Source organism: Anopheles funestus, chromosome 2RL (assembly GCF_943734845.2).
Source record: "Anopheles funestus chromosome 2RL, idAnoFuneDA-416_04, whole genome shotgun sequence".
NCBI classification, from domain to species: domain Eukaryota; kingdom Metazoa; phylum Arthropoda; class Insecta; order Diptera; family Culicidae; genus Anopheles; species Anopheles funestus.
The window spans coordinates 72,903,024-72,920,856 of record NC_064598.1 but is presented as its reverse complement, the minus strand read 5'-3'; the positions used below and the strand labels follow the sequence as shown (position 1 = coordinate 72,920,856).

The 17,833-nt window shown below is 41.3% G+C and overlaps 1 protein-coding gene across 1 annotated transcript; it reads left to right on the top strand.

The window, feature by feature from the left end:
- The first annotated feature begins 243 nt into the window (after window positions 1-243).
- On the top strand, window positions 244-17,699 carry LOC125760610 (uncharacterized). The gene is made up of 4 exons (XM_049420900.1): window positions 244-2,594; window positions 12,171-12,487; window positions 15,433-15,530; window positions 15,622-17,699. Exons 1-4 carry the CDS (start codon window positions 2,182-2,184, stop codon window positions 15,898-15,900), a joined length of 1,107 nt encoding a protein of 368 aa, XP_049276857.1. The 5' UTR covers window positions 244-2,181; the 3' UTR covers window positions 15,901-17,699.
- The last annotated feature ends 134 nt before the right edge of the window (window positions 17,700-17,833 follow it).

The following is a 17,833-nucleotide window of genomic DNA, read 5'->3' as shown; positions in this document are numbered from 1 at the left end:
CTCGACTACCTGTGCAAACCAATTTCAATTGCTAGAAGATCCGGTCGGCGGAATAGAGAAATCAGTTTACGCCGGAAGCTGTGACACGTTTGGCACATCTGTTAGATTGCTTCCTCCACCCCCCAAAACAAAATCAAACAGTCCGGTGTCCGTTTGCCCCCACCCCCGCAGTTCGTTTGGCAGTTCGTTGTTCGGATGTTTGAGTGGTTTTTTGGTTGATGCGAGTCCATTCCGTCTGTCTGTCTGTCCGGTGCCGGATTGTGCCGGGTGGCAAAAAGAGCGATGCTCAAGAAAAACATGTTTCATTTTCTCTCCGATGACCAAATCGATTTACGAATCGTTTCGTGAAAATTGAGGAATCTTTCGTAATTGAACATCCGGACGAGAACGTTCTGTAGTTTCCTCTCTCTCTCTCTATGTGTGTGTATAATAACAGAATTTGTTTTGGGGTGGTTTTGCATGTATGGCTTAGCGAATGTGAATCATCGGATTGATGGGGATGTGGAAATAATGTATGCATCGTCGTCGATAGGCCGACTTGGGCTTACCTGGCAACATTTGCTGGACCAACAAAACCAGGAAACAGAAAAAAGAAAGAAAACCCACAGTTCCCTAGTAATGGGTTTGCTGATTGAAGATTGAAGGGTTTCGAACCTCAAAATAACCGTCCCAGCCTTACGATCAGACATCAATTCACTATCGTTTGAGGTGTTTGTTTCACGTTCGCCATTTTCCAGCTTCCGAACGTTTAGATCACGGCTCCAAAAGTCAAGGGAAAAATGCTGCAAACGAACCGGAGCTTTGTGGAGTGGAAATTATTTTATTAGCTCAGCGACGTTCATCAATCTAACGGTGAAGGATTGATACAAATAGCGAGATTGTCCTAGGTGGGAGGAGTCCGTACTAAAACTTCAATTTAGTACGTGTGGATGCCGGTAGCATCGAGACAAGGAATAATAAACGAGCGGAAATCAACGTACACTGACTGAAAGGCAGGAAATTGCAACTGGCTCCGTCTAGACTGTAGCCGATGGGAGATAAATTAAGTTATCAAGAAATGTCTAGCTATGCTGTAATTTTGAGAGCGTCCCTCAGAGCAGCCATTTATGTTTAGCTTCTTTTCTGAAACATCTACAATACTTCACAGCAGTAATTTTAATCCTCCAACCATACTAATATAATTGGTATTAAGCGGGGAAAAAAATCATAAAACACGATAAAAAGAAAATAATGCACAGGAAAAAAATTGATCAAACTTTCACGGCGCATCACCACCGGTATGAGGCGTCATGGACTGTGACGACCAAAAGAGGAACAAACCTTGCTAACGTGTAACAAGTGACCACCGTTAAACTGGGTTAGGTGATCGCGTACTTCTTAGACGTAAAAAAAAGCGGGCCACAGACCCGCTGTTCGTTCACAAGGTGCTAATTAGAACAGCATATTCTTTGTCTCCTTTTGTTGGTCTGTAAATTGTTAGCCTCGATTACAGGACGATAACTTAGCGGCGAGCGGCTATCCGACGGTGTAGTTACAATCAGACACTGCCCGGCATAGAACGTTCGGTCGTGTGGAGTAGTCAGTGGCGATTACAATTTAGCAGAACTTGCAACCGGGTGATCGGGTGTGTGCGTGTTATAAAACTTAAAAAAAAAGCATTTAATGGGACGTTATTGAAATTTATCATAATTTAGTGCTTTAGTTTATTGGTGACAAAAACCAGAGAAGTTGTCCAATCAAATGCTCCCAACAAATGACTAGTAAATGATGTAAAACTTTTTGCTCCAATTCTGTAGTGTCACTTTGGGTTTCGCATTCGTAACTAAATAAGGTACTCGATAACAGTGTGCTGAAACAAGCAATCAAACAAGCGTGGCGAACTTCCAAAAGCAAGTGACACTTTAAAGTGTTTCTAAATTATTGACGGCGGAAGAAAGCAATCGACGGCAAATCCTGGTAAATTTTGAGTGCAGAAACTGTAAGACACTCCGTGAAACCGCAAACTACCTTCCGTCAGGCTTTCTTCAGAATTCTTGAGCACACACTTAAAGGCACTGGTCTCCGGGGGGGGAAAAGTTGTATCTCTGCTCGCAACTACCCCAAACACCGTCCGTCGGAAAGCGTACATTTCTGCAAATCTGCATCGGATCGGTGTAGCAAAAGCGTAAGAGATTAAGCGTAATGATGGCCAGAGGTAGTAGTGCCGGACCTGGTTCAATGATGCAGCTGCTGCTCGTTCGGTTTCTGTTGATGGCGGTAGTTTTGGTGGCCATGCTGGATGCGGAAGTTGCAGCCGGAAGCGTTCGTCCGGCAACGAGACAAACGAGCGTCAGTGTAGCGGAAGTTGCAGATAGCAGCAGTGCGGTGAGCTCATCGGACGAGATGCTGGAAGATGATGAAAGTTTCGAACAAGACGTCAGTAAACGCGATGGTGGAAAAAAAGACAGCTGGCACGAAAGTGAATCAACTACGGATTCGAGCTGGACCGATGGTGGCGAGGATGCGATGGAAACTGTAACGGGTACGACGTTAGGATACAGTGCCGTGGCTACTACACCGAAGATAGTGGCTGGTCCGGTAAAGCACCTAAGCCGGTAAGTAATGAGCCGATAGGAAATCGACATTCGAGTCTGTACTGGTTGAGTGATTCGAGTTGCTGATAATTTACGATTGTCCTCAAAAATCAACAAACAACAGAAACATTGATATTGCGTGGCAGCAAATCATTATTTGTTTTTAGCGAGTTTTAAGCCCAGGTTTACTGCATTACTAACGAGGAATGTTTATTTATGAACAGTTTTAATTTGTCGACTCACATGTTGCGTCGGGGAAAATAAAACATTTCTATGAGATCGCACAAGATCACACGATGCTCTCAACGATCTCAGCAACTGCTCAGCATTTGGAACGAAAAAGCGTACAAAAGTTTGGTAAATTTGTTGCCCACTTTCCAAAGCAAAGAGCTGTGAACTATCCGTCGGTCACAATTGGTGCAAAAACACGACACCGACACTAGGCTGCATGCTGTTTGACTTTCGGAAGCAACCAAAGCGATCATGCACTAAAATCACACCAATTCGTTAAACTTCATCTCGAGGCGGGGAAAAGTTATTTTCCCGCATTTTCCTCTCCAGTGGTCTCCCTCTCCAAAAAAAAAGTAGCAAAAATCCACAAAGCCAGGCAATCGTTAAAATGAGTTTCTACCGTCACCAGATGGCATCATTCGCTGAATGCTACGATATGGGATGCAAAACTGCATTAGGCACGCGTTAAAACGTTCGGCGGGGCAAAGGAATGTACACGTGTGGAATGTGTATATATGTATGTTTTTATGCTATCTCTCAAATAAAGTTGCCTAATTACTGCGGAAACTATTCATCAACTCCCTTTCACTGTTGTGCGGGTGTTAATGAACTTCGGGTGTCGCGGTAACATAGTTCTGGTCGACAAATGTTAGTTTTCGGTGCGAATAATCATACTCGTGCGGATGTTAAACCATGGTGGGTTTTAGTAGGGAAAAACAGGTTCACGCGATCATCATGCCAGCAACCGTGTATCAGTTTCGCAATGCATGTGTATGCATAAGGTGTTGAATGGGAAGTTTTATTAATTTCTCTCTCCCGCTGCCCTGCCCCATAAAGTACATACGCATCAGGCTGCAGTTATTTGCACAATTATGCATTTTGCTAGTTTATACAGTGTAGGAAAGTATTTATACTACCCGGCGCGATGGTACAAAATTATGTAGGAATGATAATTAAATGTGGAAATGTTTTCTCCCCCCCAACCACGGAAGTGTGCTCCTCGGGTACGAACGATTCATGAATGATCTGTTTCAATAAACTCTCGGTTCTAGTACGTACGCTAGGATTATCGGTCGAGATGAAGCAAACGGATGTGTTGGCAATACTAAATCTACCAAATTCAAAACTAATCCCTTCGATATTACACCAATTGATTGAAGTAGCCTTTCACATGTTCAGGGAGAGCCTCTTTCATTGGTGGGATTTTTTTTGTACTTAATCTTAAGTTTTTGATCCTTCCTGTTTTCAGCTTTAGGCAAGTTTTCTATGATGAATTGCTAGGACAAATCTTTCTAAGATGGATTTGAGAAGGAGCAAAAAGGCATAAAAGCAAGTATTTATGATTGCATAACTTTAATGCATCAATTTGAATTTGACTCCACAAACTTTTATTTACGCCTCTGGTGGTGATATTTTTATGGTAAAAATTCGATATTTGTTTGACCAGTGAATGACGAACATATTGCACACCTGGTCCATGATCAATTCTAGGGAAACTCCATTGAACTAACAAGAACAAGTCCATGAACTCCATCCAACTAACAAGAAATGAGGTAGCCCCGGATTTTCATCGGAAGATTCTGAGAGCTTTTTCGATGCAATTTTGGGTTCGTTGGAACTCTATACAAATTCAGCACTACAGTTTTGAGAAAAATCTGCTCCAAATATGAATTTTGAGCAAACGAAAGCTTTTCAAAAATTGAAAAATAAATTGGTAGTGTACTGCGAATCTTGTGGTCAGACAATTTTCAGGAGAAATGTAATATTATTTTTTATTTATCATTTTATTTCTTACTTCCTTAATTAATCTGCCATTAGGCTTAACAATGATCCCTACCTTATATTATATCTTATATTAATATTAATGAACAACAATTAAACAAAATTATGATAAACAGTAAGTTGTAGTGAAAAAAAAAGAATATAACAAGAAACAAGGGATAACATTACGTGACATGAAGGGAGTTTAATACACGAACCCGAAATGAAGCTAGAGAAGAGTTAAATTCAAAATGGTCGTACACTCGGTAAAACCACCTGAAGCACGAAAGGAGAAGATCATTATGGCAATAAAGAGTATGTGATTACTGCATAAATCAAATATGTTCTATAAGCTACAGTGCTGGGTATTGATAATCGAACATTTCAAATTCGGTTGCTCAATTTCCTAAAATTGTGAAACGTTATGAAAACTGTGCAATGGGATTCTTTTATCTCTCTTCTACACTGTAATGTGAAAAAAAAATAAAAATATCTTATCTATCAAAATAATGGGGAGCTAAATTCAAAGTGTCTGATTTTGAATTCCCAGCACTGTTCGTGCTAAAACTAAACTTATTTATCTTTCATCTACAATCGTTAATTAAACAAAAAAGATTATAACAAATTATTCTAAAAAAATTGTTTGGTTTTCAAGCCTTATATGTTGCTTTGTTTGATATAGTTTTGATTTAAATTTCTCAATTAGCAAATAGAAACACTGATACACTTAGATACATGCACTGCTCATACACTAACATGTTTCCCATTTGCGTGTTTTGTCGTATTAAACCACCGGATGATCCATCTCATTTGGAACACTAATTTGATGGACAACAACAGAAAAACCTTCGTTTCAGCTAATGGAAAATATTTTTCCATTCCGGTGGAAAAACTGCCCAGTTTCAGAACTCAAAACACAACGGTTTTGGGTTGAAAGTATCAGAAACCGTGCGTAATGCTTGTTGCATGTCACCGGCAATAAAATTGCACAGGAAAAAGTTCCAATTAATGAACAGACTAATGCATATCCGTTCTAGGATGGATTCCATTTTGCTTGTTTCACCCCATTACCGAGTTGCCGCTAATGTGACCCCATCGTAGGGTTGGTAAGTTTTAAGTGAGCTAATGCTTTGCCTAGTGGGGAAAACCGAGCAGACCGACAGCCTTAGCAAACGCAAAAGGAAACAATGTTTGACCCGATATTAAACAATCGATCACGGTACTGGGTGCTAAAAAAGTGTACAAAACTGTGCTTAACGTAATTACGGTACTTGGCCGTACAGCGTGGAAGTCTCACCCGGATGACGATGATGCTCATCGTAAAGCGGCGTACTTTAAATACGTTCAACCTCCCCTTAGTTTTAGCACGCTGACTGAAAGCAAGTTCCACCAATCAAGAGTGCTGTTGGGCTTGCAAAACGGGAGGACATCAATATGTGGAGGGGGTTTTGGGGCAGGTGGGATTTATTGTAGTAACATACCAATTTGCCATTTAGTAGATTGTAGTCTGGTCGATTTTTTGCGTGTGTGTGTGTGTGCTTATTTGGAATTTGTGTTCATGTATGGGGCCTCAGAAAAAACAACGATTCCCTCGCCCGAACGCTTGTACGTAGATTGAATTTAAATTTATGATCACTGGGAATTTAATGTGTACCGGATACCCTGCAATAACAAACATTAAACCATCAGCCCCGGTTGGTGGGTAATGGGAGAGTTCTAATAGTGTGGAGCGTTTCACTGTAACCACTTCTTCCGTTTAGGTTCTTCTCTATCCGGTTTTGGGTAAGGTTTGCCCGGGATCCTGCGGATGTCTGCCTAGTATTTGGATTTTTGTTGTTTTTTTTTGTTGGACTCCAAATGGTGGTACCGTGATTGTGCGCCATAACATGCAATTGGCGCGTGGTTTTGCGATACCATTCCATGGCATGGTCTGGCACTATCCGGGAAGCGTTGGTGTTGGCTTCTGAATTATTTCACCCTGCATAATTTTCAGCGGATATTCAATTGCACGTGTCCTCATGTAGTGGGGCGGTCCCACGGCTTATTCAAAGTCCTTGACGGGTTTAATTTGTGGCACGAAACTTACCCTTTTGCTACCACCATCAAACCCCCGCTCCTCGGTTGAAGCCGCTTTGTCCATTCCACTTACCCTTTAGCATGGGTTGAGATTTAAATTAAACCGCTTAATTTGACAATTACAATCACTAGCCCACGGGTATGCCCAGTGTGTCCATGCCGGAATCCCATCTCCCCACTGGCGGGGTGCGCTTGTTTCGGAGGGAGGGGGTGTGTAAAAGTTTCGCAAAAAGATCTATTCACCCGTGGCATAATTTGCACGCACGATCGGTCAAACCAATCGCGCCTGGTAGGTTGTATTTAATCCCCTTCCCATTTGCCATTACCTCGCCACGTCCTTTTACCATTTGCCTGCAACAAAACGTGTGCACACACAAAAAATAGAGGAAGAGAGTAAGTCCAAAAAAAAAGGAAGCAAGCAGGGTGAGCTTTTAATTTTAATTATGCCGTACATTCATTTATTACAGCGTTCAAAAGAATTGAGTGCTCATGCTGTTGGGCGAAATGGTACAGGCATCAGGAAAAAGGGACATCGGGATAACTTTGAAACATTCTCTCCGTTTCCCTCCCCTACTCCCCCTCTTCCCCATTTTCCCGCATTTTCTTCGCTGAGGTTGTGATGGACAGGGTGACGAAATGCATCGGAAACATGTGGGTTGGATGGTCAGGAATTAATTTTTATCTGATAGCAATTGAAAATTGATATTCAATCGTTGTCTTCACGTTGGGCCCACCCCCATTTCCCACACAACCCCCGGGTTGTGCATCCGAAAGCCAAATCGATTGCAAATAATATATGAAGGTACGGGTTCATAGTTCATTAATTCAAAATTGTGTCCGAAATTTTGTGCAGCAAAAAAAAAGAAAGGCATCCAATCGAGTGCGCTCGATTGCTTGCATCAATCGAAAAGAAAACAAACAAATATGAACAGTTGCGTGCGAAAGGACTGTAGCAGTTGCGGGTATGTAGGATAAAGCATTCATTAACATATCGATTGTATTCATTGTGAAGTTCTTTAGCTTCTCTTTCTTTCTTTTATTCTAAATCTCTGACGATTCGGATCAGATTCAACACAGTAGTGTCCTGACGTCTAAGACCCGTGTATTACAATTAAACCGAAGAGTGGCTCCATCGCGATCATTCGATGTGATCATTTTTTTTTCTTGATTTCCTGTGAGTCAGAACAATTACTCCAACATTTAATGTAATTGTATAAACTCTGTTCAGTACTAACAGGATGGTTATCAGCGATATATAAGTTGTAGGTTTAATGGACTCACAGTGCACTCGAGAAAATCAATTGATATGCTTTAAAGATGGAAAAATCATAGGATGTAACAACTGGGAAATGTTGTGATTGAATAATGCCTTTCAAATCTTGCCTATTCAGTAAAATCATGTTGATATGTAAAGGTATCGTGTTAGCATGTAATTTTGTTCGCTCCTTTTCGATCACTCCTTATTTTACATCCAAATTCTGTTGAAGTCTCTGACATAAAGGACTTGAGTACATGGCTGGAATAGTTTAAACTTCTTCAAACAATTCTTCTAATTTCCTATGTTGTAGAATTCTATATTGTTCACAGGTGATGCTGTATTTAAATCACTGCAGAAGTATTGTACGTTGATCTAGTCAGCGGCAATGATCCATAGTGATCTTAAAGCACGAGGGCACAGGTCTTTTATCAGGTTTACCATCGGCTAGATCCTAGATCGGCACTATGTTATTATATTATTTCTACAAAAGCTTCATCTGCTACATTCTTTGTTGACAATTTTAGGTTTAGTTCTTTGAAAAAATATTCAATATATTTTGAATTTAATATCAACCCGATTTTCAAAAACCATTTACATAAATACAACGACGGGCAATGAAGATGATTTTCCTAAATCTAAATTTACAATATTTGCAACGATTTTATTTAAATATGCTTTTTCATAATTCAAATACTTGATAGACTTCGTTAAAACTTTAGTTAAAATTTCGCAAATGGTTATACCAATCTAGAAGGCAAAAAAATTAGCAATTGAATTTCTATTTTTATTTATTTATTTTAGAGGATATCCTCGACAAACGTAAAACTCAAATCTGTTAAACTAAAGCTTGTATTTTTTCCCCAAATGTTTTCCAGCCCACACAATTTTTGTAGCGCACTGTAATGTGTGCCCAGTGGCTGCGAAATATTGTTAAGATGCATCAGGCTGAAGGACAGAAAATAATTAATCCATTTGCTTAATGCTGTCTGATCTGGGCGGTACAGATGAAACCCATTTCGGTTCCCCGGCCACCCGAACAACATGAAACCATTTTGCACCTTTGGCGCCCCGAGCTTTTTTTTTGGCGTTATGATATGGTTCATATACAGCTTTGTGTTGCTGTTTGTGTGCCTGTGTGTGACTGTTGTTTAAATTTTTCATACGAAATTTATACATGCATCACATGATGCCACCGTGGAATGCCCTTTTATGCGACCCAAGGTCAGATAAATATAAATTGAATATCATTTGAATGCATTCATCTCATATATGGGTCGTAATTTCATTCGTATGTATTTGTGCTGGTAAAAAAAGGGTTGGCTAGCTTCCGGGAAGTGCGTGGGAGACAGCAAGGAAAAAATTATGCTTTTCCACTGAAATGCATATCCAGCGATGGTTATGTTTAACAGTTAAAATCAACCCGCACCACGGCCGGTAGTCGTTCAAAAGGGAAGTGTGTCCTTTACGGACAAAAGTACGCGTACTTGGGTGCCGAAGCGCGTCGTAAATAAACAGGTGAAATATTTATTGAATATTCAACGAATGCATACAACACTCGTGCAAGGGGACAACGATGATGCATCTGGTTATTGATCCATTCCGATTCCCCGTAATATGGACGGGACCGATGGATGGACCTGGCCTGCAAAACTGTAACTGGAAAGGCGAAAAATTGAACATGATGCACCGTGCGCGTCTCAAATCTCGCATCGTAACCGATCGTCCTGCGGAACACATCGTTCCATTTTAACCAACTGGTATCGAGCGTGTACCATTTCCTGGTGGGAAGATATGCAGGACGCATGCAAGATATTAATTATCATTTTGGTTTTCCAATTTGTGCTGCGCTGTAAACTGGTAATCACGAATGCCCGACCGGACAACAAAGTGGCATGCGGTTAAAAAGCTCAAAGAGAATCGTGAAACGGAACGGAGCGAACGAGCTTCAATCTATCTCGTCGGTGCATAATTCATTGCGGAAAACCCTCACGGACATGTACGGACATGCGACAACAACCAAAAAAAAAAAAAAAATGCGCTAAATTCCAAATGCATCCAGTGTTTGCCGTCAATACCAGTTCGTCATCATACTCTTAAATAAACATGCACTAAACTCATAAAGCCAAAGCGCTGTAATGGTAAAGTGTAATCATAATCACGCTTTTGATGAAATTAACGATCCTGCACCCGGCGGTGCGTCCCGGCAGGAAGGCATGCAAGGATGTGGGGTGATTGAACTTTTGTGGAAAGTTTAGTCAAATTAATTACTTTTATGGTGTTATTTAGTGTCGGGTTCGCTGCATGTTTGTACACACGCTTTTTCAAATTGCATCCGAGTGCCTTCATGCGCAAAACATTGCAGATTATCCAGTCGATTTAATTTCCGCAAGGCTTTGCCGACTTTGGGAAAGTAGAAAAAGCGTACCAGGAAGTTTTGGGCAATTTCTATGCTACACTTTTGTTATTCTGCCGGCAGTTTCATATGTTATTATTATTCACAATAAGAACGTTCCCTCCCATATGTGCTTTCGTATCGGGTTTTCTTATCTTCTGAAATTGAGAACGATACCGTAATTGGCCAAGGGTACGACGAATTCATTTGTTTCAATTTGTGTGGTGTTTCGGTGTGATGGCAACCATTTCGGGTGTTGCGGAACGTTTTGGGGGTCTGATAATAAGATAATCCCACCGAAAGGATGAGAGACCAAAAATCGATCGAACGGAAACTGTTGTTGCTGCTGTATTGTTGTTTTTTTTTTTTTCGTTGCTTTGCTTGTTGCTGATGACTGTTCTGTATTTTTGGAGCACGTATCCCAATCCCAAAGAGTCGGCAACATTCCGACGCAACATTATCAATTAACATAACCACAACATGCACTACGCATCGTACATACATGTGTTCGGTGAAATGGAAAAACCTAGCACAGCTTCCCGGACACCAACCGGACCTCCTCGTCCTCCTAATGGGTGTGTGAGGCCTCCCAGGGCACCGATGTGATCCTTTTGAACTCAAATCAGGATCATAATCTAGACCGTTAGTCTCACCCCATAAAATGATGATTTTCGCGGGGTTTGGTGTGCAGGACGGTATAATGTGTGCCGGGTGTGATACGGGTGTGTACGTTCTGTGGTGTATATGTGTGTGTGTGTATGTGTACGTTATGTCCATCCTAATGTTCCAATCCCAATTTGGTATTCGGTTACGGTTCGGTTGGAACAGGGAGAGAGGTTTTTCTTTCATTAGCCTCATTAACTCCTGCCAACATTTTCCCGCTGCAGACCGCAACCGTACCATAATGAAGCTCTTTGGCACGACCCGGAAGTACCTTCAGGAGATTTAGCCCTCGTTCGCACTGTGTCTCCGCACCGAGAGAGACAAAGAGCCACTCGCAAGAAGAAGGGACAGCAAAATGGGGCACTTGGGAAATGTGCCGGGGGTCCCGTTTCGGGTCATTGCCATCGCGGTCGGCACTTTCTGTGTACATTCATTATTTCTAATAAAACAATTTGAGAAACTGAATTAAATTTTATTTATTGTTATTATCGCTTAATTCTGTTTGCGCTTTATCTTATCTGCTCATTGGCCGAAAATTGTCCGGCAGTCTTACGTGTGCCCGGGCAGGTTATATGGCAATGGCAACAATCGCTTTTGTCGCTAGCAGTTTGCAGACGAAAGTTGTGCTGTTGGATTAGGGCCAGTTGTCCAATGTTGTCTATGAGTGTCAACCGTACGAATAAAAGCTTGGCTCTACGGTTTGCGTTCTGGTATTGGTCTATGCGGCGTTAATACAAGCATGACAATCATAGAACTATGATAACCCTTTCCTATTGCACTTCGTGCCTTAGATGGTTGCGGTTGCTTTGAAAAGTATTATTTTTAAGTTTAAGCATAGTTTAAGCTATTTTACGCTTAAAAGATAACGATGTTTGAAAATTGTTTTCCACAAATATTTTAGGCAAACAGCGGGAATTTTTTTTATGGATTCTTAAACTGTTCTTCCACATTTTATTCTATTTGTCTGGTAAAATATTTTATCTGTCTGTATGTAGCACAGAAGCATTTCACTCTGAGTATGACCCAAGTTCTGATGTTCTTGCTAGAATATCCTTCCTTAGCACGTTTGCGCGAATTGAATATGTCTTTCGGTCGGGCTAACTCGTTTCTTCTTTTCCTTTCTCTTCTTCCCATTTTCCACTTGCCTTACGGACTGGCTACATTGCTGGCCCATGCTTCATGTTCGCGAATTTTCGAACCATCTGCGGCACGCCAGCTATGAGCAAGGTTTGGAAGACTACGACGAGGCGGCGGACCGTGCGGAACGCGAACAGCAACAGCAACAAACGGAGCAGAGTGTGGAGCAGCAGTACAACAATATGGTGAAACCGATGCTGACATTATTTAATGTGATAAGCACAGTTTTATCGTCCGGAAGATCAATGCGCACGATGGCATCGGGCGGGGAGCGTACGGCGGTCACCGATGACGGCAATCCCGTCGGCGACCGAGATGGCAATAAAACCGAGATCATCACTGTTGGCGAAAAATCAACAAGCGGCACCAATGGCACCGGTGGAGGTAATGAAAATGGTAATGAATATTTTGAATGTCTAGCATATTTCCCGAATGCAGCATACGGTACACGGTGGCTTTTGCATGGCTGGAAGGAACGATTTTTGCCTAATGTTTTTGGCCTCCGGGTTTTTTTTTGGGGACGGTCCATGCACGTACGTGCGTGCTTGCGAAGGAAGACACTTTCAGAATTCAATGAGACGCTCTACCATACAGAACCAATGGGCCTACGGGATATCCTTTTACCAGAGAACCACGCTTCACCAGAGCTTTTTATCCGGACGGTGGGGCGACAAAAAAAAAGCAAAAACCGTACATCTTTCGAGCACATAAAATATGGCTTTTGCATAAGAAGAGGAAAAATGGTTTTGCGAAAATAATGGATTTTTATTAGATCCTTTTATGAGCGTTGCAAATATTTTCCACCCAAAAAAAAAGGACATTAAGTTATTTGGGTGCTCGGTATTGATGTGGTTGTTTGATCCTGGACGCTATAAATATATGCTACACGTTCGAAGTTTAAACACATTACTAGAACTTGCATGTATGACTTGTCGGGGATGGTAGTAACATGAAACAAAAACATGCTGTGAAGTGGTATAATTAAAATATAGCCATAAAAATATTTCCTCTTAAGCAGCTGAAAAATATATGCTCCGAAATCACACTAAAATGAAAACATCAACTCAAACAAAAAACCAAAACATTTTTCCATTTTACTTCCATCCATTTTGGTGAACTTTGTGGTGCTTATTACTTTTCACCCTTTTTATGGTGGAATGGCATCGTAATGTACGATTCCAAGAGCAGGGACATTGTGGGTTAGTTATAAAATGCACATTTCTGCAACCCAATTCATCATTCAGAAATGAAAACTACCTTCCTCGTATGGCCAGTGACGGTAGAAATAAATTGAAAAACTTTAACACATTCCTCCGTTCACCGTAAGGTAAAAATCCTTCAACGTTCCATAAACGTTCCAGCACATTTGAATGATTCTATATTTATATATACGTAACCTTATCTACAAAAAGACTCCCCATCACTGGTACGGAAACTCTTCACCAGTTGACGATAGGAGAAAAATAATCTTCTTTTCTCGCATATGTGTTTTACCACAAAAAGGAAAAAAACTACGAAGCAAAAAAACACACACAAACCAAAAAATAACAAAAAATAAGCTTCCCTTTCTCGCTTTCCATCAGTGTGGCGAGCGTTAGTTTTCGCCAGTGCTTGATCTCTGAAATGAGATAAAGTTACAAATTAAAAACTTTCCACCAAAACCAACACACGAATGCATTCACGGTGTCATGCTTTATGTTAGTGCTTACCATCCGAGTCCACTGGTATGGATTTTTCCCGTTGCATAAATGTCCGGGAGATGGGGAGGAAGGAGTAGAAGGGAATGAGCAGTAGAATGAGGGGTATGGTGTGGATTGCAGTGGTAAAAAATAAAAATAAATTTTGAAGCTTGATTTCTCGGCGTGGAGAAGATGCTTTATGGTGAGGGAGGAACTCATGTAACATGAGAGAAAGACACATATAGTTTAGAATGAACTATTTTAGCTCCATTTACCTGTATGTTGAGAAAATTGAAAATTGAAACTATTTAAAAAATGTAAGATAAATTATGATAAATGTAGCTCGAACATTTACAAATTTCACGTGTACGCCACGTGTGTGTTCATGCAAAAGAAATTTGTTAAAAAAGATCATTTTTAAAAGAACAAATATGGCCCGGTGGTGAATGTGATAAACGGCGTCCACACGACAGGACTATGGGATATCAAATCCCATTCAGACAGTCTTCGCGTAGAAAGGACTGACTATCCTGCTACACGAGATACGTTTTGTAACCTGTTTTTGTACATTGTTTACTTTAAATTCTATAAAACATTCAAAACTTGATTCAAAAATCATAATTTTCTGGTGAGATCTTGAAATCAATGGAGTTCTATCGTAAAAAGATTCCATTTTAAAGCGAAGAAATCTTCTCACAATTTTTTTTTGCTATCATGCACATCATTTTGACCCTTCCACTACACCTTTCCCTTCAAATGTTTCATTTTGTTTTTAAACCTGCACAACTGATCAAAAACCGTGCTAAAACGTGCGATTTGTGTTTCATTCCAGAAACAGTAACCGCGGTGACAGGTGGACGATACATTAAAGGCGATCCCCTGAATGGCTACTACGATTTCGTGATCAGCGAAGGATCGTACAAGTTTTGGGTGGTGATGCAGGTAGCTATATTGCACTATGAACAAGTTGTTCATCAACAACCATGCACATTCCACCAACGCCATTTTTATTTCTGTTCTTTTTTTCTTCTTTTTGTTTCTTCACTTCGCTTGTGATGCCACAACTTCCAACTCCCCTTTTTTGTGTGGTTCCGGAATATCCGTATGTCTGTCCACACAATAGCTCTTCACCGCCGGGCTTGTATTGTACGCCACATTTGCGGCCATTTACTACTCGAAAGTGAGCCCGCTCACGTCGGATTACGATTATATCGATTACCTGAACGGAGCGCGTTCGTTCGCTGGCGGACGTACGACGATGGTTGGACCGGCAGGCGGAAGCACACTGTGGGATACGGTGGCCAACAGCCGGTGGTTCGGACCGGCGGCCCAAACGTTCGAGATCGTCCTGCAGGCAATAGAGAATGCACCGAAATAGTAGCAAACGCGTTTCGGAAAAGCGCATTGATATGAAACATTTAATGTGTTTTGCTGCATCGTGTTGAACGTACCCTTGAATGTTTTATCTGAATGTGTGTGGTTTTTCCGATTTTAAGTTTGTAAGCAAAAATACTTCGCTAAACTATTTACTTTATAAGTGTAATCGTCAGAATAGAGAATAAATGGAACACAGGGTGACACAAAAAAAGAAATGTAATAACATGCATGCAACGTCACAAATGATGGAAAATTATATTTTCATTTCTCGACTCATCTCCACAGCTACCGTTGAGGGTCGCTACATAAAAGGAGATCCCCTGAACGGGTACTACGATTTCATCATCAGCGAAGGTTCGTACAAATTTTGGGCCGTGTTTCAGGTGAGTAAGAACGATGATGCGCATTCGATCGATTCGATTGAACGATTTACGGTGGACGGTGGTACTGATGAGAATAAATTGCACATTGCAGCTCGTGACGGCCGCGGTGGTCATTTACTCTACGCTAACCGCTATTTACTACTCGAAAGTGGCACCGCTTACGTCGGATTACGATTACATCGATTATCTGAACGGTGGCCGTGCGTTCGCCGGTGCCCGATCGCTCGATGGTGCTGGCCGGCCAGGTCACACGACCGGTAGACGAACGTCCGGATGGAACTGGGATGCGTTGTCCACTAGCAGCTGGTTCGGTCCAGCTGCCCAAGCGTTCACGATAGTGATGGATGCGATCGAACGGCAGCCTAAATGATGCATCTTGGAAGCGAGTTGCGAGTAGCAAGTGCGGTTAAAAATAGTAGCTTCAAATTTCTATGAAATATCCGAACACGGTTTGTAAGTGACAGGTGATGCCGTGCAAATGCTTGGATATTTCATTGCAAATTCCGAAGCATGCTGTACGTGTTTTCACATTCGTTCAACTGTTTTCATACTCATAATAAACGAACGGGTATTGTGGTATTTTGCCCCGAGAACTAACTGAAGGAAAAGCGGTATGACGCAAAGCAGCAAAATAAGATAAAGCTTTTAGTAAGAGGAGAAACCAATGCGAAAACTATGAATAAAAAGTGCATTTTTTTATTTTTATATCCAAAATATGAATAGGGTTTACTTAGAAGCGAGTTGACAGGTTCAATATTTCAAAATTTGACAATTTCGTCTGAAATTCCAAAACAGCTAACAAAAGTCCGTCTGGCTGATCCGCAAAAAAAGATGGCAATTAAAGAGGAGCAAAAAATAATAATCATGAAAGCTTTCTCGTATCGATAGATAAAGGATAAAAATTGGCACTGTCAGCAGAGTGGATGTTCGCTGTACGGGAGTGTAGATAGTAAAATTTACATTTTAGGTAAAGAACGCTCTTCTGTCCGGCTCGCGTACATCAGTGCCAATTACAGCAGTTTCCAAAGCTTCAAACGAACCAAACCCGAACAAACAAAAGTCAAAGAAGAAGGGACGGAACAAAAAAATTAGAACATTGTTTGTCAAGAACGTACACGTGGAAATGAAAGAAATAAAAAAAAAATACACATACAGTACATACAGGAGAACGGAACGGAAAAGAACGAGAGTAAACGAACGAATAGTAGTTTTTTTGGGGTGTTGTTGTTGGATAGTACGAGATCCTAGCGACGAAGGGCCGGACCGATGTTGGACAAGAAATTAATTTGATTTTTAATTGGTTTTATAATCGAACCGAACACAAACAATCGAAAACGCGATGTGCAAAACCCGATGTGCGGCGATCGTTTCATGTTGGTATGCGTGCGCTGGGAAGTGTCGGTGAGTTGGGCGAGCGCAAGAACGAGCGCCGAACCAGCGAGCGAATGATCGTCGTGGTGAAAAAAAACGGTGGTGGTGGTGAAAGTAATGAAGTAATAACGATTCTTCCGCGGTAAACGAATGCCGGCGGTTCCAAGCTTGACGGTGCGATTGGAATTTGACGAAAGAGTTTTAATTATTCTCGTGCGTTCAAAGCGGGTTTTCCACGTGGGTAGTTTTCTACCGGCGGCTCGGTAGAAACGGTCGACATAAAACGACTTCCACGACAAACGACTGCAAGCAATCACGCGGTTTCGAAGTACTGAAGTGGTTTTTTTTTCTATTTTCCCTTCTACCCTTGACGGGCAAGAGGGACTATGTGGATCAAAGATCTGATAAATTTGCACCAATGATCAGGAAACTCGGCAGGTCGCGCGACGACTCTAAAAACCTCTTCATCCTGATAGGGTAATGGGCGAATGAAGCAGTGAAATGGGAGTTCGTACAAGTGTTCGGTGAAGAAAATAGATTGCTGTAAACAATTATCCCGATTTCTGCCCCACTGCACCGTGCAATCGGGTTGGAAGTTGACGAGAAAAGGGGGGGTGCTAATTGAATTGGAGCTAGATTGAAATTGCGGTAAATGAGTACGACACGTGTTTCCGCGAACAGGCGCTGGGTGACAGGCGTTCGGTGGGTTAAAAGGTTAGGTAAAAGGGCGTCAGATTGCGAAATGCAAAATGGCACCGTTTGGTTGTTTTGTAACATGCTATTATTTGTAAGTTTCCGGGGAAAATAATTGATAAAAAATATCACTGATTTTACATCGAAGATATGAGAAACATTAATCAGACGTCATTACATAAATTATATTTTAAACAATATTATTTTTGATTTATTTGCGCTTTTGGTCACAAACAAAC

Coding starts and splice junctions, on each gene's coding strand:
- LOC125760610 (XM_049420900.1), top strand. CDS start 2,182: ATGATGGCCAGAGGTAGTAGTGCCGGACCTGGTTCAATGATGCAGCTG. Junction 2,595..12,170: donor CCGGTAAAGCACCTAAGCCG/GTAAGTAATGAG, acceptor GCGGCACGCCAG/CTATGAGCAAGGTTTGGAAG. Junction 15,531..15,621: donor AATTTTGGGCCGTGTTTCAG/GTGAGTAAGAAC, acceptor TGCACATTGCAG/CTCGTGACGGCCGCGGTGGT.